Raw genomic sequence first — 26,146 nt, forward strand, 5'->3', positions numbered from 1 at the left:
GGCAGGGACCCTGAGAATCATCTAACCCAATCCCCTGCTGTCCCTTACGGGGATCGAACCTGCAACCATGGCATTTTCAGCACCACGCTCTAACCAACTGACCTATCAAGTCTGGAAAGGCAGAGGAACAGGCCCAGTTAAGACCAACATAGTTAAGAATCTGAAGAAAGCCTGGAAGCAGTGGCGGAGGAAGGGAGCAAGGGTGGCAGTCATCTCTGAGGGGGTGACAAGAGAACACCCCACACGGGGCTCAGCCCACCGCCCCCGGTTGCAGCAGTGCCAGCCATCACCATTGCGCCACCGCCACTGCGTGTGGTTTCCTCTGCTGCTGCTGCCGTGAGCGGAGGAACCCTCTGCTGCTGCTGCAGCCACGAGTGGAGGAACCCTCTGCCATCTGTATGGTGCATGCGCAGCCGCACATGCGCTGTATGTAGCAGCGTAGTGCATGTACCGCCAGGCAGTTTGCTCCAAAGGAAGACTGAGGGCAACCACCACACTCTTGCGACTCTCGGCCACTGGGATTCAGAGGCGTTTATGGCCTCCAGCTGCAGAGGATGGCTAAGGATGGCAGTGCAGTGGCGAATCTCAACAAACGACGCACCAAGAATCCTGCCCCGGGTACACAGTGCCTCTGCTGCTGGGCATGCGTGGCCCTTCCAGAGAGGCAGAGCAGGAGCACGTCTTGAGCACATGTCCAAAGAGGGCAGGCAGCAACCCGTGCCCGAAAAAGAGCAGCTGGCTCGGTTTGGAGGCGTCTTCTTGTCAACAGCTCGAAATAGCACGTCTCGGGAGAGTGTGGCATTGCTGATGCTTGCGTAAGATGCACTGAGAGGACAGAAACATGGAAGGGTGCCGAGGAGGAGGCAGGTTGGGAACTAGGGCACAGGAGGGGGCAAAGGGACCCCTGGCTGCCCTTTGCCCTGGTCGTGGAGCCTTCTGCACCCATCTGGGGGCACCAGCTTCTCCTGCTCTTGGGTGTGGCCCTGAGGCCTTACTGTGCAAAAGGCACATGAGGTCTGTTTCCATTTTGGGGTCTCTACAAGTTGGCACTTCCTGCCAGGACTGCAAAGGTTAGAAAAGCCTCCCCCCCCCCATGGCAATGGACTGGATTGCCTCGGCCTCAGCCTCCTCCCTGGCATAGGAATCTGCCTTACACTCATTCAGACCACTGGGTCCATCATGTTCTGTATTGTCTGCACTGAGTGGCAGCAACTATTCAAAGTCTCTCCCCCAGGCAGAGTCCTTTCCCAAGCTGAGGCCTTTTTACCAAATGACACCCGAGGCTCCATTCCTCACCTTAAAGCACAAACAGGTAAACAACAGGGGAAGGAGACGAGAGAACAGAAGCTAAGATTAAACTGAGATAACAATTTGTCAAATCCCTTTGGAGAACAAACCGCCAGAGAAGAGCAAGCTGGTCCTCCCGCCGCCTTGGCAAATAAAACCACCCTACAACTCTCATCGGCACAAGGGTGGCGCTTTGGGTTAAACCACAGAGCCTAGGACTTGCCGATCAGAAGGCCGGCGGTTTGAATCCCCGTGACATGGTGAGCTCCCGTTGCTTGGTCCCTGCTCCTGCCAACCTAGCAGTTCGAAAGCACATCAAAGTGCAAGTAGATAAATAGGTACCACTCTGGAGGAAAGGTAAACTGTGTTTCCGTGTGTTGCTCTGGTTCGCCAGAAGCGGCTTAGTCCTGCTGGCCACATGACCCGGAAGCTGTACGCCGGCTCCCTTGGCCAGAGTCGTCCGCGACTGGACCTAATGGTCAGGGGTCCCTTTACCTTTACAACTCCCATCATCCTTAGCTAGCAAGACCATTGGTCAGGGATTATGGGAATTGTAGTCTGAAAACAGCTGGAGACCCAAGACTGGGAACCACTGAGCTACAGGGAGCTTTCGGGTCACCCCCTGATGTCCCAGGCAAGCAGGCAGACTCAGCATTAACCAAGAAGTGTTTATTACAGGGTAGGAGGGGAGATGTATGTGCAGATACATTCTGCCACACAGGCCACCTCTTGGGGGGAGGGGAGACCCCCGCATGAATGCATATAATACATTAGCAAGTCTTTTCTCTGTTAAAGAAAATTTAAAATACCAACAGCTTAAAAAAAACCACACCACCACCCTCCTCAGGCAAATAAAACCCGAACCCTGCCTATCATGGCTGGGATAACCAATGCGGCCCCTGCTGCTTCCTATAGATTTGCTCTTGGCATAAACAGATCAGCACCACCCACCCAGCACCCCCCAGCAGCACTACCACTGCCCTAAAGCCAGCCAGGAGGGAGGCAGGCACAGAGGGACTCCCCTCCTGCAAAAAAACAGGAATGTGAAGAGGCAGGATCTGCACAGACCAGCAGCTGCCAGGGCAGACTGCCCCCTCCCCAAAGGAAGCTTCTCTGGTTGCAAGGGGCAAGGAGGAGAAGAGGATCTCACTGCACCAGGTCAAAGCCCACTCCTGACAACAGGTCCTTTCCTGGGAAACTCCACTCCACCTAGGGAAACCTGGGGACAGAGCGCCACCTGCTGGCCTAGCAGAGGAAGTTGCTGGTGCCGCCACTCCCACCCTGGCTGCTCCTTCTCAGCTTCCTTGAAGAGATGGCGAAGGCCCGATCCGCTGTGCCAGCTTTGCCCAGTAGCAGAGGGCAGGGCAGAAGGGCTGGAGACAGGCAGAGATCCCTTCACAGAACAAGAACATCTGGGGGACGAAGGAGAGATGGGAGAGCAGCAGGCGGAGATTTGTCTGTACCTCAGGGTGGGGCGAAAGTGGAATAAGACCGGCGAGCTTCTGCTTCGTTTCGACAAGAGAAATGCATGCAGGGTGTCCGCCACGTCCCAACCTTGCCTCATCCTAACAGCTCCAGACCTCCCGGCCCGTGCCCCTGTACCCCATCCCCGTTAATAAGAGATTAGTATTCTTCCAAGATGAGGCCTTGCCACCAGGCCCCTGGGAGGGCTGCCAGTGGAGCGCCAGCAAGCCAGTCCTGTTCACCGCTGCCGGCAGCCCTTGTACCGTAACCTCCAGCTGAGATGTAGCCGGAGAAGGAGAGATGCAGCAAGGTGGGCCCGGTGGAAGTTGCTCGAGGATCGCAGTGCTTCATCGGCCTATTATTACACGTGCACACTCACTCACTCAGTCACCCACACGGCCCCCTTTCGTCTCCAGCTGGATTCTGCTGGCAGCCAGGCGGCCGCAGGGAAGCCCAGCTCCACTTCAAGCAGCCTCTGGCTCGTGAAGAAGGCCAATGCCTGCGCTGCCGCAGAGTCATGTTTTTCCCTGCCGGCCGGGAGGCTAACACCAGGGGTCCCGGGAAGCCCTCCCGCGGCAAAGGCTGTCGCTCCGCTGCCAGGCGCTGTGGATCAAGCTCACGGCGTCCTCACACTTCTTCCGGATGGAGGCGTCCTCGATTGGCTTGTGCAGGAGGTCCACCTGTCAGGACAAAACAGGGGCAGGAGAGGAAGGTTTGTGGCTTGCTAAGACCAAAAACAGGCAGTTGGGCGAGGATGAAGGGTGAACCCTGCCTGGTTAAAGCCCCAGCAGCCAAACCACAGAGCCTGTGGCCACCTGGTCCACAGGATGCGACAGTAGCTATTTCTTCATCACAGGTAAGAGACTCAAATGGTATTGATGTATTGTATTTCTATCCCACTTTTTTCTCAAGCTGGCATACATAGTTTTTCCTTTTCCTTTTCCATAGAATTTCCTTTTTTGTAACTTGAAGCCATTGGTTTGGGTCCTCACCTCCAGAGCAGGAGAAAACAAGCTTGTTCCCTATTCCTTGTGACAGCCCTTGAGATATTTGAAGATGTCATTGATTTGCTTTCTAGAACATAGTATTTCTGTTTTTTTCTTTTGTTTGTGGTGGCACTTCAGGATTATTCTCAAAGGTTCTCACCCTCAGCTTCTGCCTCCTGACAGCCCTCGAGACACTACAAAGACCCTTCAAAATCCCACTCTGCAACGGCAACATCCTGAAACACAGAGCGGGCTCTGGAGGAGGCTGATATGAGCCAGTGACTGCAGGTCCAAGGTGGGGAAATCCTAGGGGCTGGATTTCATCCCAATTCTTGATTTCATCTGATCAACAGTGCTGGGCTGCTCTGGACTCTCTGGGCCCAGGATTGGATACGGGAAAGGTATTTCATGCCTGTCACTTTACTAAAAGGTATTTATTTCTATGCTAGTCATAGAAATATTTCTATGCTAGTCATTTTTACTTCTTTTTATCTTTCCATTTTATTCCTTTATTATTTCCTTCAATACTCTTCTCTCTTTGCTCTCTTTTCTTTTCTCTGCTTTCTTTGTGTTGTTGTTCTGCTCTGGTCTTTTGCAATTTTTGTGGTCCTCGACTCAGGATTAAGGAGGGGTTAACATGGATGGATGGATGAAGGGAAAGGAAGATCTTCCCAGGGTGGGAAGATGGAAAAAGAAAGGTAAGCTCCAAAGTGAGAGCTGGAACAGTCCCCCCCCCCCTTTGTGTGCGACAAATTAAGATGTACCTGTGAAAGAGGACTTTTTCTTTCTCTGTTTTGGTTTAGATTTGTTTGGTTTTTTTCTTGCAGTGCATTATGTCTGAATAAGCCATATTATATAAAAGAGGAAGGAGTGATGAATGTGCCCAGAGTCTCATAGTCCCTTGCTATACGTTGAATCAGAATGTGACGACAGCCTTATATCATCAGTACAGGTATTATTCGCAACTAGGAGAAGGAAAACTGTGCCTTGTAGGGTATCTTTAAGAGAAGACATGGTTAAGGAATAAACCCGACTCAAATCTCTAAGATTGGTTGGATGGTGCCTTGTGGACCTCCTTCCAGCAACTCCTGCAGCCCCTGGTGCCAAATGTATTGCTTGCTCCACATCAGCGAGGCCGAAAGGGGGGTCTTGTCGTCTGGGCACCCCAGAACATCCATGCACACTGTCTAGGCTTGCGCCCCAGGGAGGTCACTGGTCACTTTGGTGCTGCTAATGCAGCAGTTTAACTTCACCCCTGGAGGCGCACTCCATTGTCTCTTGAAACAGAAGGACATCAACAAAAGGCCCTTTTTACGTTTCATAGCAGCAGCACAGCCACGCCTATGGTTTGATGGCAATGCCACGGTAGGAGCCAAGACAAAGCATGGGCTTCAGTGTGTAGGAAAGGGAGGAGAGCAGGCAAAGCCTAGCCGCCTTTCAGAGGACTGGGAGGAGAGCCAGGCCAACAGCCAGGCCAGCTTACCTGGTAGGTGCTTTTCCACACTGTGTCCAACGCCAGGAGGAACCTCTCCAGTTCTGCTATGCAGCTAAAATAGAGCACCCAGGAGGGCAGGTATTGCTTGCGGTCCTGGGCAAATTCCTAGGGACAGAGAGAGGGTAAGACACACATCAGTTGAGGGGAAGGGCACCTGCTTGGTATGCAGAAGGACCCGGGTTCAATCTCCAATGTCAGCATCTCCAAGGAAGCTGGAAATGGGCTCCTCCTGTCTGAAAACCCTGAAGAGCTGGATAGCTAAGTCGGCTAGAGCATGGTGCTGGTAATTGCAAGGCTGCCCGTAATGGACAGCTGCATGTTCCTGCATCGCAGGAGGCTGGGTTAGATGATCCTCAGGCTCCCTTCCAACTCTAAGCCTTTGGATATGTTGATCAGTAATTGACAATAATGAGCAAGACAGACTACGGGCCGTGTAGTGATCAGGTGGGAATGCTATGAGGAATTATAACAAATATAGAGTAAGCCATCTGTGTCAGCAATGAAAGCATTGCGTTGACTGGGTTTAAACTCTTTTGATATGATTCTTGATCAATCCACACCTCTGCATCCCTGTTCCATTTCTCTTTCTTGACCAGTCACGTACACTGCCAGTTGCTTCGCCAGGCAGGCATCCTGGGTCATCAAAGACAGTGGGCAGTTTCTTTGATGTAGCTTTTCTGATATGTTAATCTTAGGATGTTAATCTTAGGGCCAGGAAACAGGTTTCACATAAAGGTGATAATGATTGCTATCCTCCTGACCATCCTTCTTATCATGTATATTGCTTGTTTATCACCTCCCGGGGTTGCCAAATGCACTCCTTTGTAGTTTTGTAGTCTGTTTTATTTACCCCATGCTTAATTAGTTTTGGTAGTTTAACTTTGTCCCCACTGGTTTGTTGAAATGCTCAGAAGAAATCTGATTGGTTCTTAACAAACACTCTGTAAAAAGTTCTTTTGTGAATAAAACGACCTGGGCCGGAGGGTGGAGGGAGAGATTATTATACGCACCCTTCCCAGAGTCTTGCTGGTTCAAGCCTCTGTGTGTATTCTTATTAATCAGAGTATAATCCTTCCTTTACTTTGAGAACGCTTCAGGGCTGGACTTTGTATAAGGCAGCTTCCTATTTTCTTATTTAAATCGGCCCTTTATTCAGAACTATGCTGGCTTGGTCGTGGTACACAAAATGAAATATGGCAGGATCCCCAAGTATGCTTTGCGGAGCTGCCTTTAGGCCCATCAGCAGACCAACTCTGCGTTAGGAAGGTGTCTGCAAATGAGTCACGAAGGTTGGCTTCATCAGTGGCCAGAGAAGGAATGACCGCTGGGAGGAGCACACAGAGAAGACATGCCATGGTGCACCCACAGCAGCAAAATTTGTCCCACCTACAATAAAACAGGTCTCCCCACATTGGTCTCTCCAGCCACAGCAGGCACTGTAACTCTCCAATGGTTTGACTTCACTCCCAAAGGTGTCTTCCGAGACAGACGGATGCCAATCATTATTCAGAACTTACTTTATTTATGCTTTAGGAGAAGGGTCATAGCTCAGATTTGGATGCAGAAGGTCGCACCTTCAGTCCTTGGCAGCACCTCCAGGTAGGCCTGGGAATGTCCCGTGCCCAAGACCCTGGACAGCTACTGCTGACAATACTGAGCTAGGTGGACTGATGGTAAGATCTGGTATAAGGTGTCTGTAGCAACTGCTGGCTGGACACACCCATGTGGCACATGCCCCCAGGTCGCCCAAATACTCACCAAGATACAGTATTCCCGGCCAGCCTCTGTGGAGACAGAGACCACATCCGCCAACTCAGTCGTGGCCAGCGAGCGAAAGAAGCTGGTCTGGCAGTCCTCGTGGCAGGTGAAGAGTTTCTGATCTGTCAGCACCAGGCAGCAAGGGACACAGGGGGCAGGAACCACACCCTGGGGGACCACCTGGAAGAAGGCAGAGATTTCCAAACATTTCATGTTGGTGACACACTTTTTAGACATGCATCCGTTCACAAAATAGTAAATCAGTTTTATTAGCAAATTAAACTAACCCATTTCAAGCCCGGCAAGAGTTTGCGCAACACACCTACACACTGCAGTTGACACACTAACAGTGTTTAGAAAGCTCTGGCATATGGAGTGTGTTGGTTCTCCAGTTCTACTCAGGAGTTGACCCACTGAAGTTAATAGACATGGCTAACTTGCAGTCATTCATTTCAGCAGGTCTCCCCCTTTACTAGGGACGCGGGTGGCGCTATGGGTTAAACCACAGAGCCTAGAACTTGCCGATCAGAAGGTCGGTGGTTCGAATCCCTGCGACGGGGTGAGCTCCCATTGCTCGGTCCCTGCTCCTGCCAACCTAGCAGTTCGAAAGCACGTCAAAGTGCAAGTAGATAAATAGGTACCACTCTGGTGGTAAGGTAAATGGCGTTTCCGTGCACTGCTTTGGTTCGCCAGAAGTGGCTTCGTCATGCTGGCCACATGACCCGGAAGCTGTACGCCAGCTCCCTCGGCCAATAAAGCGAGATGAGCGCCGCAACCCCAGAGTTGGCCACGACTGGACCTAATGGTCAGGGGTCCCTTTACCTTTACCCCCTTTACTGATGAGGGCCAAAAGCGGTTTTGTGGGGCCACAGAAGCCCAGGCTGCCTTGGACCCCTCATAAGCGGCAACCCCTGTGAGTCATAGTGGTCTCATCTGGAAGCAGAGCTCTTTCTCACCCCTTTGGAGACCGCCTGGCACAGGTACTGCATCCAGTCAGCCATCTCCTCCTCGCTCTCAGCGCTCAGCTCTAGGGAGGGTCGGTCGGTCAGGATCACCTGGAAGGAGTGGGGGCGGTCCGTCCCGTTGGACCTCCGGCACCCTCCACACTGCTCCCCACTGCAAGGAGGGCCAGAGAGGGTTGCAAGTGAGTGAGTGGGGTGGGTGTGGGTGGGGAGGAGGGAAGATCTGGAAGACTCGCGGGGCAAACTCACCCCATGGTCACGGAGAGAAGAAGGGTGACGTCCGCACGGTCCGGGTACTGGTACAAGATGCCGTTGCTGTGGAGGGAAAATGCAAGAGCCGATTTTGTTATGCTCTCCTGTCCTGTGTTCAGGACTCAAGCTGAGGAGCTCCATCACTCTGGCAAAGGGTGGCCACTCACGGCAGCTGCTGCATCAGCTGTGCATCAGCTTGGTGCTGATGCGAGTCGCAGGGCACAATGTCCGACGGGGGCGGGGGGAGGGTCATTAGGAAGGCAAAGGGGGCTGCACATTGGAGGCACAAACGGCTCAGAGCAAGCGCCATGGGCTTGCTTCTCTTGCTCCCGTCCTTGCTCACTCGGGAATCCTGTTTCTCTCTCACCTGAGCACCACGTAGCAGGTCTTCCAGTTCTCCTTGCCCAGGTAGTTGGTCCCTGCCTTGTAGCTCAGGACACCTTCCTTTGTGATGGGATGTTCGGCTAGCATGTAGTCCGAGGGGGCTGGCCCCAGAGTCTCGTCCATGGGGTCTTCCCAGTGGATCAGGCCGTAGAAGCGGACCACCACATCCGAGATCTGAAGGAGACCCCGCCCCAACCCACAAGTAGGGTTAATAGCTTCATAGCACTGGGGGTGGGGAGGAGGAAGGAGCTTGTGATGAAGTCCCTCCAGGGCAGGTGCCTGAAAGGCCCCTTGGTGGGGGGGGGGGAGAGGGTCTGAAATGCTAGGGGGACCCCTGAACCAATCCTATTTGTGGGGAAGGAGGACAGCAGCAGCTAAGTATCCAGGTGGGAAAATTGGCAGAGACCATGACAGTCTCCTTCTTCTTCCCTCACAGCTGAGGCAGGGAACCTTTTTGGCACATTCAACACCCCCAACCCACCCGCCAACGTCATTAGGATATCATGTGACCCCTGCCCACCAGGGTGTTCCTCGCAGGAAACAGGCTGGCAAAGCAGCAGACAGCAGGACTGAGCTCTCTGTTCACCAGCTGATGAGTGGAGGATTGGCTCCTGTTCTCTGTAGGGGGAACACTCCTCATGGGGAACTCCCTGGTGAAGCAGAACCCAGCAGGACTGACCTGCCAACCGGCTAATGTCACCTGGTGATGTCAGCTGACTGACAGGTGGGTGTGGCTTTGGGAAAACAGCCCCCCCCCCTGCAGCCTTATTGCATATGGAATTTTCTTAGACGCAGTGCAAAAGTGGAGCAGGCCTGCCGTTCTCATTCTGATCCCGAGGACCATCTGATCATTGTGCAACATGCAGACACTAGTCATGTTCTCCCCTTGCTGAAAACAGGTCAGCCAGGCTTGCACTTAAACTGCCTGCAGTTGGCTGGGAAATGGCCCAGAGTGCCCTCCTCACCTCCCGCTTAGATTCTTGAGCCACAAACTTGGCCAGTGCCAGCTTCTCCATGGTGGCGTCCGTCAGGATGCTGGGATAGGGAGGCTCTCGGCATCCTTTGATCATGGCTGACTTGAGGCACACCAGGAAAAATCTGGGGGAGGGAGGGGGAATACAGAGGGCAAAAGCGGGAGTCAGGGGGTGAGGATTCATTCCCAGAAATCGGGGATCAGGCCAGAAAACCAAAGCTGACCTAATTCTAATAATAATAATAATAATAATAATTTACATGCTGCCCATCTGAGTGGGTTTGCCACAGCCATTCTGGGCAGCTTCCAACAATTAAAACATTAAGCACAGGAAAACAACGAACATTAAAAACTCTCCTATATGCCTTCAGATGTCAGATAGTTGTTTATTTCCTTGACATCTGAAAGGAGGGCGTTCCACAGGGCGGGCGCCACTACTGAGAAGGCCCTCTGCCTGGTTCCCTGTACCTTCACTTCTTGTAGTGAGGGAACTGCCAGGAGGTCCTCAGTTTCAGGGCTGAACGATGGAGGTGGAGACGCTCCTTCAGGTACAGAGGGCCGAGGCCATTTAGGGCTTTCTAAGTCAGCACCGCCACTTTGAATTGTGCTCAGAAATGTACTGGGAATGTACTGAAATCCTCCCCGTCCCCCCTTAATAGCATTTAGATGCTGTTAAAATACAGTCTTACTGCAGCCAGCAGACTCTTCTGAGGCCATCCCAGAAGCAAACTGATAAGGGAGGAGCCCTTAAAATGTGGGGCCAGTCCCTTTCTGCACCCCCAGCTGGCACACTGTTCTGCCTTGTGCAGGGCAAGAGCACCCAAGGCCACAAAGCGGGCAGCTGCCTCATAAAGGTGCCAGGAAGGGAGCAGGCATGCCTGGCTGGCGCTTTACTCACTCGGTCAGGGTGACATCGGCCGTGTCCAGAAGGAACTGCTTCCTGCGGTTGGTGCAGACCAAGGTCACCGTCTGCTGGTCCAGGCCCACCTGCGGCAGAAGGAAGACACCCCAGGTCAGGGAAGGAGCCTTTGAGCTGAGAAGCTGCTCAAAGGTGGGCTGCCCAACTGAATATTTACAAACAAACTGTAAACAGGTAAGAACACTGGCAGGACTACTGTAATAACCTGCAGTTTTATAAGAGTATGCACTTAAAGTAGATGAATAAATGATTAAGTTAATATGGAATATGCATTTCTGAAACAACAATGGGATATTAGCTCCACCCAAGGCATGATGGAGAACATCAACAACCAGGAAAGACAGACACAGCATTTTACAAGGACAGGAAGAAACATTATGGACAGAATAATTGTCACACACAGGAAGAACAAGGACATAGTTTGAGTGCCTCACTTGTAGTTTCATAAACCATTTAATGTGTCAATACGAATAGAAATTAATATTGCAGTTGTTGTATATGGGATTATTATCGTGACAGGAATGTAATTGAAATTAGTATCTGGAATGCAGATGTAAAGAAAACAATTCAATCAATTCTAGCATGCGGGGGAACACCTAAACTACAGTGGTACCTCGGGTTAAGTACTTAATTCGTTCCGGAGGTCCGTACTTAACCTGAAGAACCACTTTAGCTAATGGGGCCTCCTGCTGCCGCCGTGCCGCCAGAGCCCGATTTCTGTTCTCATCCTGAAGCAAAGTTCTTAACCTGAAGCACTATTTCTGGTTTAGCGGAGCCTGTAACCTGAAGCGTATGTAACCTAAAGCGTCTGTAACCCGAGGTACCACTGTGTATTTCAATTTGGTATTAGAATGATTGGTATTAGTAACTGTATTATAATTTGGCATTGTTATAATGAGGCTATTAATGGGTTGTAATTGAAAACTAATAAAAAATATTATTAAAAAGGGTTAATTTGGAATATGCAGAAAATATGTAAAATAAATTTGAAGAACCACAGAAAGAGCGGGAAGGAAGATGAGTTTCAAAATGTTAAAATGATTGTAAAATTACTGAAGTGTATAAAATTGAAAATCATAAAAAATAAAAAGGTGCTCAAAGGTGGGCACTGGAGGTGGGGCTTGGTGCTGCGGAGCCTGGCATGGTGCCCTCTATGGCCATGACTCTGCAATCTCCTTGGGTGCCAAGCAGTTTCAACAGGTCCAGGTGCCCCTGCTGCATTCACACAATGGTGTGTGTCCCCCCCCCCCCCCCCGGCAGAAGCCAGCAGCTCAACCTGGCAGCTTCTGTGCCTTTGAAACCGCACTGGTAAAAGCCCCACAACTCTTTGGGAACAGCACCCTTGCCCTGGAATTCAGAGCACTGAAAACAAGAAGGCCCTCTCCTCCCAGGTGTACCATGGCTGGATCCAGCTTCTGTCCCAAGAGGCGCCAACACTGTCCCCCTGCCTCAGTCCCCCTTTCCCAACTCACTGAGATGTAGTCCAGCTCATTGTAAGAAACGGCTTCCTCCACCATGTAGGGCTTCTCAGCGGCTCCTGAGCCAAAAAGGGTGAGGGTGCAGGGAGGAGGAAGAGAGAGAGAGCCAAGTCAGTCACATGGTTTGGGAAAGTTGCAGCCCATCCACGAGGGTCTTTGGATCACCTGGCATGGCCTCTTACTGCTCAGTGATCAGGCCCCAGGTGATACTGCTCACATCCTCACTTAAAAGAACAACAACAAAGCAACTAGAACAGAAGGCGGGGAGATGGCCTGGAAGCCACACTCCCTGGACACAGTCACAGCAAACAGGGAGGCAGGCTTTGAACTGAGCAAGGCAATGCCACGCAATGTGCCCGTCCCCACCAAGATGAGGAAGGGCTGTGGCTCAGCGGCAGAGAATCTTCTTTGCGCACAGAGGATCCCAGGTTCAATCCCTCGCAGTTTCTTCAGGTAGGGCTGGGAATGCCTCCCCCACTTGCCTGCAACCATGGAGAGGCACTGCTGCCAGTCAGCGCAGGCAACACTGAGCATCAGCAAAGCCCACTCACTAAACCGCCTCCAGGGCAAATTTAAATTGGGATGCCTCCATGCCAGGTTCTTGGGCTGGGGGGAGGGGAGGGCTGTTGCTGTTGGTTTTTTTTTTTGCATTTTTATTATAGATCTTCTTGTGATTTATGTGAAAGCTGTTCAGTTGGGTTGTGAATGTTTTTAATGTTTTATTTGTTGTTTATGACTACAGTGGTACCTCTGGTTGCGACCGGGATCCGTTCCGGAGCCCAGTTCGCAACATGAGCAGAACGCAACCCGCGCCTGCGTGTCGCGATTCACCGCTTCCGTGCGTGACGTCATTTTGAGCGTCTGTGAGCGGCGAAACCCAGAAGTAACACTTTCTGGTACTTTTGGGTCGCCGCAGGACGCAACCTGTAAAGATTTAACCTGAAGGAAACATAACAAGAGGTATGACTGTACTATTGTCATGTTGTAGCTATATATTGTTTTCATTTTGTAGGTCACCTTGAGCATGGTTTGAACTGTGGAAAGGCAGCATACAAATTAAATTATCATAGAACTGTAGAGCTGGAAGGGACCCAGCTCTACAGTCCAACCCCCTGCAATGTGAGAATCTCAACTAAAGCAGCCATGGCAGATGGCCATCCAACCTCTGCTTAAAAACCTCCATGGAAGGAGAGTCTACTACCTCCCGAGGGAGACCGTTCCACTGTCTAACAGCTCTTGCTGTCAGCTAGTTCTTCCTGATGTTTAGTCGGATTCTCCTTTCTTGTAACTTGAAGCCATGGGTTCGAGTCCTACCCTCCAGAACAGGAGAAAATAAGCTTGTTCCCCCTTCCATGCGACAGCCCCTTGAGGTATTTGAAGATGGCTGTTATGTATGCATGCCACCAAAACCCTGCCTTTGGAAGTTGCCCGTGGCCCAAAAGAAAGTATGATGGGGAGTGCCAAGTTATTTGCTGAGGGGGAGAGGGAGAAAGACAGGTGTATGTGGGGTATATTATGTGATACAAATACTTTTTGCGACTCCAGTGGCCACAAAGGGAGCAGAAAGGATGTGTTAAGCAGCCCTGGTAAAAATGCTTTTTCAATCCACCATCTGCAGCACCACCTGCCAAATAATCACCCCTGAAGCATCACTAAATGGCTCCTTTGCAAGTACAAAGCCAGGAACGGGGCCTGTGCCCCAAGGAGGGAAGAGACTGGGCCAGATTGGCAGGATACCTTTGCGGAGAAGGTAGACGTAGCAGTCGGTCAGCAGCACGTAGACGAGCTGGAGGTTGCCCTCCATGTGCCCAGAGCTCATGCGGATCATCTGCGTGGGGGGGAAAGAGAGAGGCGCCCTGTTAAGGCTTTGCCGCAGGGGCTCCGCGAAACGCACCCACTGGCCACAACTCTGCCACTGGGGCAACGCTGCCCATGGAACACTGCTCTTTTGCTGCAAGGCGCGTCGGAGATCCTCCCTGCCCCTGATCTGCTGGAACTGCTGGTGACTCTAGGACGGAAAAGAGTTCTTTCCCTCCTAAGAAGGCTTTGAGCTGGCTGGCATCAAGCCCCGCGCACACAAACACCCCCCCTTCACTTTGCCTCTTAAGGACAGGAGAAACTGAGTAAGTGGAGAGGGGGACATCCCAAAAGGAGTGGGGGAAAGGGAAGAGAAGGCGGCAACACCTCACAGACCTACCCGGAACAGCTGCTCCTCATTTTCCCGGAAGACATGGATCATCAGAAGCAACAAGTGGTTGTTGTCTACCCTGTGCAGAGAGAGAGAGAGAGAGAGAGAGAGATATGAATCTCGAAAAGCATGGAAGATTTAGACCTCCCCCTAATATCTCAGGGCCAGTGGGAGAGGGGGAGATTTGGGCCTTATGAGGTCATTCCCACGCGGCAATTTAATATAGGACTATATTATCCAGCAATGCTTCCCGCACCCAATGGTCAATATTCTTCTTCAAAGTTGACCCTCTTGCATTTGGGCTGGAAGGAGCAACACCTCACCGTCACCCCAAGTCAAAAATGTAAGTGCTTGCATGCCACTAAGGACAGAAGTCTCCACAATGTTTGCTCAGAAGAAAGCCCCATTCAGTGACAGGTCTCCTGCAAATTGAGTTAGAAGCTTCCTTCTTGTGGCTTCTCCCTCTCAATACTGATGCAACTGCCCCTGGCTTAGTTCTTGTTCCCACAGAGGAGGAGGGGAGACTGTTTCTTCTCATTCCTCCCCCCCCCCCCAGTAATTATATAATACAATTACATGATAAACAAAAAACCCCTAAGTAAATAATGAGAGGAAGCCAGTAAAATTAAAGACGTTTTGCCTGGGTGGGGAAAAGGGGATGATTAACCGAGGAGCAGTTCAAAGGCAGTTTCTTGTCACTAAACAGGAAGGAATGAGAGGAAGATGTCGCACAGGGGAAGCTCCGATTCGAAGGCACAGCACAGTGGTACCTCGGGTTAAGAACTTAATTCGTTTTGGAGGTCTGTTCTTAACCTGAAACTGTTCTTAATCTGAAGCACCACTTTAGCTAATGGGGCCTCCTGCTGCCACTGTACCGCTGCTGCATGATTTCTGTTCTCATCCTGAAGCAAAGTACTATTTCTGGGTTAGCGGAGGTACTATTTCTGGGTTAGCCAAGTCTGTAACCTGAAGCGAATGTAACCTGAGGTACCACAGTAGCTGGAAGCCTCAAATGAATTCTGCCAGCCCACCTGGGCCAACGCAGCACCTCAGCTGTGGCAAGTCAGAGAAGCTGCCTGGGTTTTTAAAAACACAAAGACTGCACAACGTAATGTTTTGTCAGCTACGCCATCTGGATTCTTTGTCATCAGCAAGTGAATGCAGCCAAGAAGAGATTTCAGGCTGAACGGCTCCACCATGAGGTTAGCAGGCTGGAGTGACAATTTGCCAGACAGATAAAAAACGACTGAGAATTCCCTCCCCCGCCCCCCGGTCTTTTCTCCTTGTGTCAGGAGACCCAGCAGAAGGAGCCAGCCACCTTTTGGGGGGTGGGATTTGATATCCCGCTTTATCACTACCCAAAGGAGTCTCAAAGCGGCTAACATTCTCCTTTCCCTTCCTCCCCCACAACAAACACTCTGTGAGGTGAGTGGGGCTGAGAGACTTCAGAGAAGTGTGACTAGCCCAAGGTCACCCAGCAGCTGCAGGTGGAGGAGCAGGGAAGCGAACCCAGTTCACCAGATTACGAGTCCACCGCTCTTAACCACAACACCACATTTTGTCCTCAGGTAGAGAAACTCATTCACCTTGTTTATAAGGGGAATAACTGTTTCCCCTTCCCATCCTACCCTGCCCTGGGTCAGAAAGGCTCCCACCTTCTTTCACCCTCTGTCGTGGGCAGCTTTATTTGGTTCCCTCTGCGCAGCCACTTACCTGAACTCAGAGGGGTGAGCTGCCTCAGAAGGGCTCCCCTGGCCTTCTTCCACGCCAGAGTCTTCAGCGCTGCTCAGAGAGGGGCTGGCCCTGTCTCCCTTTAGCTTACCGAGGGCCTCCACACTGCCTGCCTCAACCACCTCCTGCTCCTGCTCCTGCTCCTGCAAGTCCGTTGCTATGCATGGCTCAGGCGTCTCTTCTCCTCCTCCTCCTTCCTCCTCTTCTCTAGCAGCTTGAGGGCCACCAGGAACATGTGGCGGTTGACCATCCCCTGCAGCGTCATGGCGGCCACCACCTGCCGAAGCAGCGTTTGGACTCTCGACGGTAAAGCGGTAGAAATCCATGGGGGCCGAAACCCCCTCGCTAACGCTGCCAGAGGGTGGCCCCTCCGAGGGGGCCTCCTCTGGCAAGACGGTCCGAAAGGACTGGTCCGGGGGCTCGAGGGAGCGGCTCCACCCACCGGCATCGTCCAGGGAGTCAATCACCCTGCTCAGAGATTGCCCCATCCTCTCCATGGAGGTGTCCTTCATCTCGGGGATGCACAGACCCAGCTGGGGAAGGGCCGGGCTCCTCTCACTGCTGACATCTGGGTTGGCCTCCAGGACAGATTCCTGCCGCCTGGCTCCGGTGCCCGACTTGTCCCCCTCGCCTGCCCCTTGAGTTCCAGCCTGGGCCGCAGAAGAGTTGGGAGTGGTGCTGGAGTCCTCCTGTCTGACCTCTTCGGTCTTGACCTTTTTCTTCTTGCCTGTCTTCTTCTTTTTAGCTAATCTACAAAGAGATGGAGAAGTATTAGATAGATGATAGATAGATAGATAGATAGATAGATAGATGATAGATAGATAGATAGATAGATAGATAGATAGATAGATAGATATAGATAGATAGATAGATGATAGATAGATAGATGATAGATAGATAGATAGATAGATAGATGATAGATAGATAGATAGATAGATAGATAGATAGATAGATAGATAGATGATAGATGATAGATAGATGATAGATAGATGATAGATAGATAGGTAGATAGATGATAGATAGATAGATAGATAGATAGATAGGCGCCGACTCCATGGGGCCTGAGGGGGCCCGAGCCCCCTCAAAAATTCGTTTGGGGGGGCTCCGCCCCCCCAATAATTTAAGAAAATTATTAGTTATATTATGCTTTGTAAAATCACAAAATTATGCTGGTATTTTTTATTTTCCTTGTTTGACGATAGTTACCTTTTAAAATACATTCAGTAATGAGTTAAAACAAAGCCACTCCCGATCTAGAGAGGGGGTGGGGTTGCGGGCTCTCGACCCATCAACAATCTCGCGGGCTGGCGTCAGCCCCGCGAGAAGCGGGGATTCCCCCTAGCTCATTAATATTCACCGCCCACGGCGGCAGCCAATCGGCTGCCGCAAAGGGCGGGCCCTCACAGGTTCACTTAAGGTCGGGGCAGCCCAGGGCTCGCCCCTTTCGTTCCCCCAGCAGCAGCGGTTTGGAGGTCTTGGGCCCCCCCAATATTTTTTATAAGTCAATATGGGCCCCCGCCCCCCCCAATATTTTTAATAAGTCGGCGCCCCTGGATAGATAGATAGATAGATAGATAGATAGATAGATAGATAGATAATAGATAGATAGATGATAGATATCTAACACCGAGTAAATTGGCAAAAATGTATAACTCTAAATCAAATAAGTGTTGGAAATGTAAGGAGAAAGAAGGTTCTTTTTATCATGTGGTGGTCTTGAAGCTTCCTGGGAAATGATATATAATGAATTGAAAAAGATTATTAAAATAACGTTTGTAAAAAGACAAACTCAGAAACTTTCCTTTTGGGAATTATAGGGACAGAACTACCCAAACTATACAAAAACTTATTCATGTACGCTACCATAGCAGCAAGAATGTTACTTGCCCCAAATTGGAAAGAAGCAGAAGTCCCAGCAAAAGAAGAATGGATACAAAAACTTATGGAATATGCTGAAATGGCGAAACTTACCAGAAAAAAAATAAGAAATCAAGATAGCAAGCTTTTTATAAAAGAACGGAAATGGTTTATTGAATATTTACTGACAAATTGTAAACAGATAAGAACACTGGCAAGATTTTTGTAATCTGCAGTTATAAAAGAGTTTATTTTTTAAAGTAGATGAATAAATGAGTAAAGATAATTTGGAAATGCAGAAGATATTAAAAATAAATTTAAGGAACCGCAGAAAGGGGGGAAGGAAGTCAAGTTTTGAAATGTTAAAATGACTGTAAAATTGAAATGCATGAACCTGAAAATCATAAATAAAATAAAATAAGAGATGGAGAAGTAGAGGCACCGTGAGGCATAAGGGCAGTGTCAGGCCACGGGGGTGTTGGGGGGCAGCGACAGCCCTCCAGAAAACGCAGCCAGCGTGAATATTTGGTCCCATACCGAAGGACACCCCCCTAGGCTTATTAGGAGTAGAAGCAGCTGGCTGGGGCTGATGGGAATTGAAGTCCAGCAACATCTGGAAGGCCACGGCTCCCCCAAACCTAAACTAGACTGCCACTTGCCTCTCCTGCCCCTGCTTACCTCCATCAAAACTCTGCCTCCTCTTTAAGGCAGGGGTGTGGAACCTGTGGCACTCTGGGTGTGGGACTCCAGCTCCTTCCATCTTCCCTGACCACAGGCGATGCTGGGCCTGGAGGGAGTTGGAGTCAAGCAACATCTGGAGGGCCACAGTAAGCCCAGCCATGAGTAAAATAGAGCAAGGTGCTGCCTCTTTCATCCAGGTAATTTATTATACTGTATGTTTTAAGGAGGGGACAATAGCAGTGAAGCCTATCCACCTCGCTGGTATCTCTGACTGCAAACCTGCTGACTGTCAGGAGTAGAGGACACTCAACTAGATGGAAGAATGGCCCAATTCAACAGGAATGCTGAAGAGGTACTCCCTTACTCCGACCTTTGACCCCTCAAGAAGTGAGGTTTTTTAGGATATACTCTCTTCCTCTGACTTGCTTCAACTGTTAATATGGTAAAGGTAAAAGGACCCCTGACCATTAGGTCTAGTCGTGGCTGACTGGGGTTGCGGCGCTCATCTCGCTTTACTGGCTGAGGGAGCCGGCGTACAGCTTCCAGATCATGTGGCCAGCATGACTCAGCCACTTCTGGCGAACCAGAGCAGCGCACGAAACGCCGTTTACCTTCCGCCGGAGTGGTACCTATTTATCTACTTGCACTTTGACGTGGTTTCGAACTGCTAGGTCGGCAGGAGCAGGGACCAAGCAACGGGAGCTCACCCTGTCGCGGGGATTCGAACTGCCGACCTTCTGATCGGCAAGTCCTAGGCTCTGTGGTTTAACTGACAGCGCCACCCACTGAATTTTAAATTGCTGTAGCCTGCCCTGGGATGATGATGATGATAATGCTAGCCCAAAGATGGAAAGCACCAACAGTTCCGACCAAGGAAGAATGGCGAGCCAAACTGAAATGCTGAAATGGCAAAACTGACTGGGAGACTCAGGAATCAAGAAGATAATGACTTTAAAAAAGAATGGGGAAAATTTATTATTTACTTAGGAGACCATTGTAAACAAATAAAAATGTTAGCTGGACTTTAAAAATAACTTGCAAAGAAACGAAAAATATGGACAATTTAGAGAAATGAAAACTGGAGAACCTAATGATATGTAGTTTTAGAAAAACCATTTTAAGCACCCATGCAGGGGAGGTGGGGAAGTCACGAGATTCAGAGAATCTCATATATGGATATGGCTCAAGTTTTTTCTCTTTATTATTTTGAATTTGTTTTTATAAAAACCAATAAAAATATTTTTTTTAAAAGATAAGGATAATGATAATTATGATAATAAGCAGTTTCATAGGATTCCAGCTGACCAGGGAACCCTGGACTTTCTGCCCCCCCACCCCGCTGACCTTATGACCTCCAGCTCCATGAAGTTCTCCGATTGGTCTGTGCCCTCCGTGGTTGTGAGGTCTGCCTTCTCTTGGGAGGCAGAGTGGACTGGGGTGGTCTCAATGGAGGACAACACCTCCGCCTTCTCGTTGAAAGGGTTGTAGCGCTGCTGAGTTGGGCTCTTGGCCGACGCTCGGCAGTTGTTCACCTCGGAGGCTGTGGAGCGCGAGCAGCTGAGGGTGTCTGTTAGGTCTCCGTCTGAGCAAGAGGAGAAGAAAAAGCAACAAAGTGTGATTCAGCTCCCCCCTCCCTACGAGAAGGTCCTGAAGCCAGAAGCAAAGCCTGGGGAAAGAGTGGCCCATGAAGGACCCTCCGGCAAAGGGATGGTTTTTGGTGCCCCCTGCAGACCTCCTGAGACAACTCAGGGTCATTCAAAGTAAGCAGCCAGGAATCAGAGGAGGACTCGTCTACATCACAAGTGCTCATTGGTTTTGGTTTAAAACTGATTTTGGAAACTTATCACAGATTGCGATACTTATCATCGTTCATCTCACTGAGATCCAGCACTGAGGCCCTTCTGGCAGTTCCCTCACTGCGAGAAGTGAGGTTACAGGGAACCAGACAGAGGGCCTTCTCGGTGGTGGCACCCGCCCTGTGGAACACCCTCCCTTCAGATGTGAAGGAAATAAGCAGCTATCCTATCTTTAAAAGACATCTGACGGCAGCCCTATTTAGGGAAGTTTTTAATATTTAATGCTGTACTGTTTTTAACACTCGATTGGGAGCCGTCCAGAGTGGCTGAGGAAATTCAGCCAGATGGGCGGGGTATAAATAAATTACTATTATTATTATTATTATTATTATTATTATTATTATTATTATTATTATATCATGGCATTACAATCTGGCAAAGGCAGTGAAAAGTCTTATTCAGCACCCCCTGATGCTTTAACGCCTGTTTGGACAGAACTCACAGGTTTTCAAGCTTGATCAGCTATTTAAAGAACTACAGCACTGTGGTGCAGAAATGCCCCTGAGTGCTGAGCTGCCTTGGGATTGGACTTGGTTCCAAGCAAGGCAAGAGGAGCAGTCCCATTCAGCTGCTCTGTAAGCAACCCAACATCAGCCATGAACAGGTGCCCCAAACCCTGAACACCGCAGGGTTGGTAGGCAGATTGCTCTTGGAAGAGAACGGAAAACGGGCAGGAGGAGCCTCAACTCAACGTTTTGAGCACCTTCCCACTGGCAATTTCTGCTGTCCTGTCCTCCCTGTCTCCCTTTCCAATCATAAGGACTAGAAGCTCGCCTACAAACAAGACAAAACAATAGAGAGTCCTTGGTTTCCTTCTGCTGCAAAGCCCTGTGAGGAGGACGAGGCGGCAGCAGCACAGAGTCCGAGGCAGCCCGTAAAGAGGGAGAGCAGAGCAAAGAGATGGGCCCGCTTAAAAAATGAGGCTGCCAGTGGGGAAAGGGGGGTTGGTGGCAATCAAGTAAGTGATGGCTTCTTTCAGGTCTTTCCCATGCACTGTTGGAACAGAGAAAGCGGTTAGTGGCCCAGGAGAAGGGAGAAGGTGATCACCGACGCCTGTGCAGAAAAAGAGGGTTTGGAAGGCTTGTTAATCTGGAGACGAGGAGGACACCCAGCATCTCATGCTGCCAGAGACAAAGCCACAGAACGAGGAAGGATGTTAAAGACACTCAGGACTGGCCTCACTGGGAGGGAGAGGGAGGTCAAAGGCTGCGGGGAAGGGCCAGCGAGGTGGAGAGCCTTGCTTCCCAGAGTGCCGCAGCACCCAGTGCCAAGCCCTTGTTTACCCCACAAGGAACGGCGGAGGGAGAGACCTCACACTCTTCTGAGCCGTTGGTTCACCCTAGGGGTGCCAAGCGGCTTTAGGGACCCATGGCGGGGCATGCAAGCAAGCTCTGACGAAGGAAACAAAAGCGGCACAGAGAGAGCACGGCTACGGAGAAGCGGGCGAGCTGGTCGCACCTTCCCAGGCTGTGGTGGGCATGGACGGCACTGCAGGGAACACATCTCCAAAATCATAATCTACAAAACGAGGGATAAAAAAGGAGGGTTAGAAATGGAGCCTGAAGGAAGGGGTGGGGAATAAATGGCCAGTAGTGTGTGCAAGGGGGGCATCAAGGGGGACAGAGGCGGGGTGCTAATTCATTGCTCTTATTATTTATATCCCACCTTCTTTCTCCAAAGAGCTCTAGAATGGTATACATGGTTTGCCTCCTCCTCATTTAATGGCAACAACAACCCTGCGAGGTAGGTTGGGCTGAGAAGAAGTGACCCTGAGCTTCATGGCCAGGCAGAGATTCGAACCCTGCTCTCCCAGGCCCTAGTCTGACAAGCCGTCCACTACATCATGCTGGTTCTTCCCAGCAGCACAGGTGTACATATGAGGCAGAGAGGTGGGGAACTGTGGCTGGATTATACCACTCCAGGCTATGGGGGGGGGAAGGTGCCAGTTTCCAAATGCTCCCCCAAATACAAAACTTCCAGAAAGGAAATGCCATCATCGCCAGCAACAAACACGGCAGTTTACCAGGGAGGAATATTCAAGTTTGGTCTACTCCTTAGTTGTGCCTGCCTTCTATACCTCTGGGTGTGTTCCTGCTTGCTTGTTCGTTTTTTGAATGCAAGAGGGCATTAAAAAAGTGGTTCCCCTGACTGGCTCTCAGATGTGGTACAGTCCAGTCTAGCACCCAGTTCATTCTACAGCACAGGCAGATGAGGCTTAACCAGCATCAGGTGGGGAGAAAACCGTGCAACATGACATTTTCAAATACCTTATTAAACATACCACTCTTAGAGAAGTACTCCATTCATGTGTCTCCAAGAGGAAGCCTTTTAGGCCATGGAGAGACCTGGCTGCAGGTAACTCCCCCACCCTGGGTTTTGCCCACGAAGACAGGGAGATGTCACCCACGCTCTGGGTCTCCAGCACAGAGGGCTGGAATACCCTACTAGCAAAATCACTCACGCTCCCTCCCCTTCTCTCTGCAGAGAAACAGCACCACTACTAGATACCCAAACTGGATTAACTCTCTGTGCCTTCGCCCCAAACTGATGTTTTGTGAGCGAGGAGGGATTTCTGCCTGCAGACTTCAGACACTGTGCACCAATCGCCTGGCCTCCTCCAGCCCTGTTCAAACACTTGCACCCCACTTACCCTCGCTGGAGGGGGCAATGGCACTGTCGTCCCATTCCAGGTTGGTGGAGGTGACGGAATTGAAGGAGTTGAGGGAGAGGCTGTCTGAGCCATGGACTGAGCTGGGCAGGCGGTCCTCGAAGTCCAGCAGGTACTGAGGCTTGTAGTAATCTGGCATGTAGGGCGCCAGGTCCAGGTAAGGGGCATCCTGGAAGGGCCAGGGAAAAACCTGGGGTTACTGTTCATCTAGGGAATGGAGAAACCCCCCTCCTGACCTGCCTCCCCTAAGGAGCCCCTGCTGGCAGCACAGCTGGCTGCTCACTGCTGCCACCATCCTCCTTCCAGGCACCACCTCTCTTAGGGCACCTGCATGTGGCCAGCTGCCTCCAAGCACTGCAGAGAACTGGAGCCACAGCCATGCCAGAGCTCGGAGGGCTGCTTATTAAGGAAGAACAAGAGGGGGTAACTTGACTAGGGAGAAGTCTCAGTACCCAGAGCCCTGGGAGAGGCATCTTTGTGGGGAAAGGGTCTGCTTGCAGGCTCCTTGACACTGATGCGCCTGGTTGGCAAATTAATTGAAAGGGGCTCGCCACTGAAACTCAGGACACACCTCAAGGCACCTAAGGAATAAAAGGAAGGCGAAATGCTGCTCCTCTTTGGTCCAGACTAAATCAGAAGGCTGTAGCGAAAGGGGTTTGAACAGCCAATGTAATGAAGGGGTCCCTCTTGAGTCTCTCTCTCTCCCCCCTGCCAGCCCAGTAAATCACTTTCCACACAGGGCTCTTAGTCCTAGTGTCTAGCAAAGTACTTCTTAAATGCTGCTAATGTAATACAGAAGACGCAAGGGCCTTTCAAAATGGGGGGAAAAAATCAATGCAGCATCTTTATTTGGCCGTAGACGCAGGAAATTGAAGGGTAGGGCAGGAGGTGGATTAAGCTTTCCTCGTGGCACCAACAAGATGCTGCAACTCAAAAGGAGGAATGGAAATTTCCGTGCGTGTATTCTAAGCCTGATGGAAGTTGTGCTGCCAAAGACTGGGGTAGTCAAATGGGGGCCAGGGGGATTGAAAAATACCGGGCAGGTTTGCATCAAGAGTTTGTTCTTTGCTGCTTCTGTGTGTGTGTGTGTCTCTCCGCTACTCTCCAGCAAGAGGAGATGATTTGCTCACCAGGTCCAAATCAAAGCGGATGAACTCCAAACCAGAGACCAGCGTGAGGAAGAGGGTCAAATGATGGTGGCTGCAGACAAGAGCGTTCCTGTGGGAGAGAGAAGTTGAAGCTGGTCATCCAAGAACCCAGAGGTTTCGTGGCCCACCCAGGTAAAAACAAGGCCCAACCTCTTCCCATCTGATCTTTCCCTTCCTTCTGCAATCCAAAAAGACAAATTCTGCAAGTTCAGCAAGGAAGGAAAGATTGAAAAGGCTTCCATTTAATATTCCAAGTCACATAAGCAGATTTGTCTGTTCGGACTCCTTGCAACATCATTGAAGAAAAATATGTTGGTTTTCCAGAAAATTTTCTTTGTCTGGTATTCTGAACTGAACTGTGTTACACTGTTGTAAACATTTTCCTTTTGCGGGTCTTGTTTAAATAAAATCATTAAGTTTTTATTTAAAAAAAGAAAAGAGAAGAGAAGTCTTCTGGCACCCTCAGCCAAATGGAATCTGAATTAGTGTGTTTATTTGAATTTCATTTAGAAAATGAAAGTAAGTCACCCATGCTAACGATATGTACCGTTTAAACCTTTTCCCAATAACCCAAAGACTGTTGAACTGCAATATTCAATTAGGTGGAGACACCCAATAATGTAAACTTTGTGTGTTTTCTATGGTGCATTCAACAAGACGATTAACCTAAGAAACCAGTGAACTGGAATAGTTGTATGTATTTTAAAACATGCCGACTCAACAGTTTGCACTTCCCATACACTGTTTGAACATTAAGGGTGGGGGGAAGTGCAGCTGTGCCTTCTCCATGCCAGTGCCAGACTCACTTGACGTAGTACTTGTGCAGCAGACTCAGGTTCTCCTGGAAAAGGCGCAGGTAGCTTTCCAGGGAGTTCTCATTGAGGGCCAGGTACAGCCATGCTCGGCCTGCAAGGGGGGGGGGGACAAAAAAGGAGAGGGCTTTACGGGCACTGCATGAGGAGTAGGCAACCTCCCACCCGTCATGGTTAAATGTCAAGAGCAATGCACAGGCTTTGGGTAATGCCTCCGAGATGTCATCATGAGACAATGCTCAGCTGCTGCCAAGAGGTGCTGGGAAGCCATGCACTCTGGGCCTGGCCATGCCCTGCTCCTTAACCTCAGGTTGCAGGACAAGACAGGTTTTTCTGTATTACACAAGGCCAAGCCCATCAAATGTCCCAGGATTAAGCCCTTTTGAAAAAGGTGCCAGCCTTAAATCAGCCCCTGCTTTAACCAGCAAAACACTATGGGATCAGAGCATCCTTGCCCCTGTTAAGGAACCTGGTTCTGTACAAAGCTGGCAGCCTGGCGAAGATCTCAGTGCAGCTCAGAAGCTTGCATGTCCTTGTGTCAGCAGAGAGGGGTCTAGGGAACACAAATTCCCCTCCCTGCCCAACGTATTTCAGAGTCAACACAACATGGTTACAGTAGGCCTGGGGGGGAGTGCCTGGATGGGGGACCCCTGTGAGGAGGAGGACTGTGGCCTGGCAGCTGGAAGACCGGATCAGTCCTTTGGCTAGGAGCCCAAAGGGAGCAACAGCTTAGAACAAGATATGTGTTTCATTCATTTCAAAGTGTTTATATTCTCTCGTTCTACAGTATTGAAAGCAACAACGGCAGTGCTCAGGGCAGATTTAAAAAACCCCCGAAACAACAGCAATACAGCATTAAAAATAATAATAAAAGACCACAGGAAAAGAGTTAACAGCTAAAATAACTGGAGTAGAGCCATTTAAAATCCAGAATTGTAGCCAATGCTAGCCCTACTCGGGGTAGACCTGTCAAAGTTAAGGAACATAACTACTTTAGGTTTTTTAATTTAAATGCGTCTCCTCTGAGTAGGACTAGGACAATTCCTAACTGGGCAAATTAAAAGTTAGCTTAAATAAAAGTGTCTTATCTGAGTGGTGGAAGGCAGGGAGAGAGGGGCCAAAGGGACCCCCTGAAGGACAGAGTTCCTTAGTTTCTCTACTGCATCCTGAGTGCTCTAGTCCTGGCAGGAGCCAGGATGCAAAGGAGAGGTTTGTCTTCAGATTCCAGGACACAGGTTGGGTTTAAG

General features: G+C 50.2%; 1 protein-coding gene and 1 long non-coding RNA gene across 4 annotated transcripts in view; one reads left to right on the forward strand and one right to left on the reverse strand.

Moving 5' to 3' along the window:
- Window positions 1–1,941: 1,941 nt before the first annotated feature.
- PLEKHM2 (pleckstrin homology and RUN domain containing M2) overlaps window positions 1,942–26,146 on the reverse strand; it is a 34,228-nt gene continuing 10,023 nt past the window's right edge. The window contains exons 4-20 of one of the 2 annotated variants that reach the window (XM_081923123.1): window positions 24,894–24,993; window positions 24,070–24,157; window positions 22,922–23,108; window positions 21,730–21,789; window positions 19,760–19,997; window positions 15,860–16,627; window positions 14,156–14,225; window positions 13,696–13,786; window positions 11,953–12,017; window positions 10,460–10,548; window positions 9,554–9,686; window positions 8,572–8,762; window positions 8,202–8,267; window positions 7,947–8,106; window positions 6,991–7,170; window positions 5,221–5,337; window positions 1,942–3,431 (exon numbers count right to left, since the gene is read on the reverse strand). In XM_081923123.1, coding sequence (XP_081779249.1) covers window positions 3,294–3,431; window positions 5,221–5,337; window positions 6,991–7,170; window positions 7,947–8,106; window positions 8,202–8,267; window positions 8,572–8,762; window positions 9,554–9,686; window positions 10,460–10,548; window positions 11,953–12,017; window positions 13,696–13,786; window positions 14,156–14,225; window positions 15,860–16,627; window positions 19,760–19,997; window positions 21,730–21,789; window positions 22,922–23,108; window positions 24,070–24,157; window positions 24,894–24,993 — 2,741 coding nt within the window. In that variant the 3' untranslated portion in view covers window positions 1,942–3,293. The remainder of the gene's footprint in view (window positions 3,432–5,220; window positions 5,338–6,990; window positions 7,171–7,946; window positions 8,107–8,201; window positions 8,268–8,571; window positions 8,763–9,553; window positions 9,687–10,459; window positions 10,549–11,952; window positions 12,018–13,695; window positions 13,787–14,155; window positions 14,226–15,859; window positions 16,628–19,759; window positions 19,998–21,729; window positions 21,790–22,921; window positions 23,109–24,069; window positions 24,158–24,893; window positions 24,994–26,146) is intronic. The other variant, XM_081923124.1, reaches the window with a different exon arrangement.
- On the forward strand, window positions 3,332–22,911 carry LOC309376644. 2 transcript variants are annotated; one of them, XR_014171258.1, is made up of 3 exons: window positions 3,332–3,463; window positions 3,876–4,689; window positions 22,756–22,911. It is a non-coding gene; the product is annotated as an uncharacterized lncRNA (long non-coding RNA). The 2 variants fall into 2 exon arrangements; XR_014171259.1 differs by lacking the exon at window positions 22,756–22,911 and adding an exon at window positions 6,389–6,661.

This window comes from Podarcis melisellensis, assembly GCF_964234715.1.
Source record: "Podarcis melisellensis genome assembly, chromosome: 8".
Classification (NCBI taxonomy): domain Eukaryota; kingdom Metazoa; phylum Chordata; class Lepidosauria; order Squamata; family Lacertidae; genus Podarcis; species Podarcis melisellensis.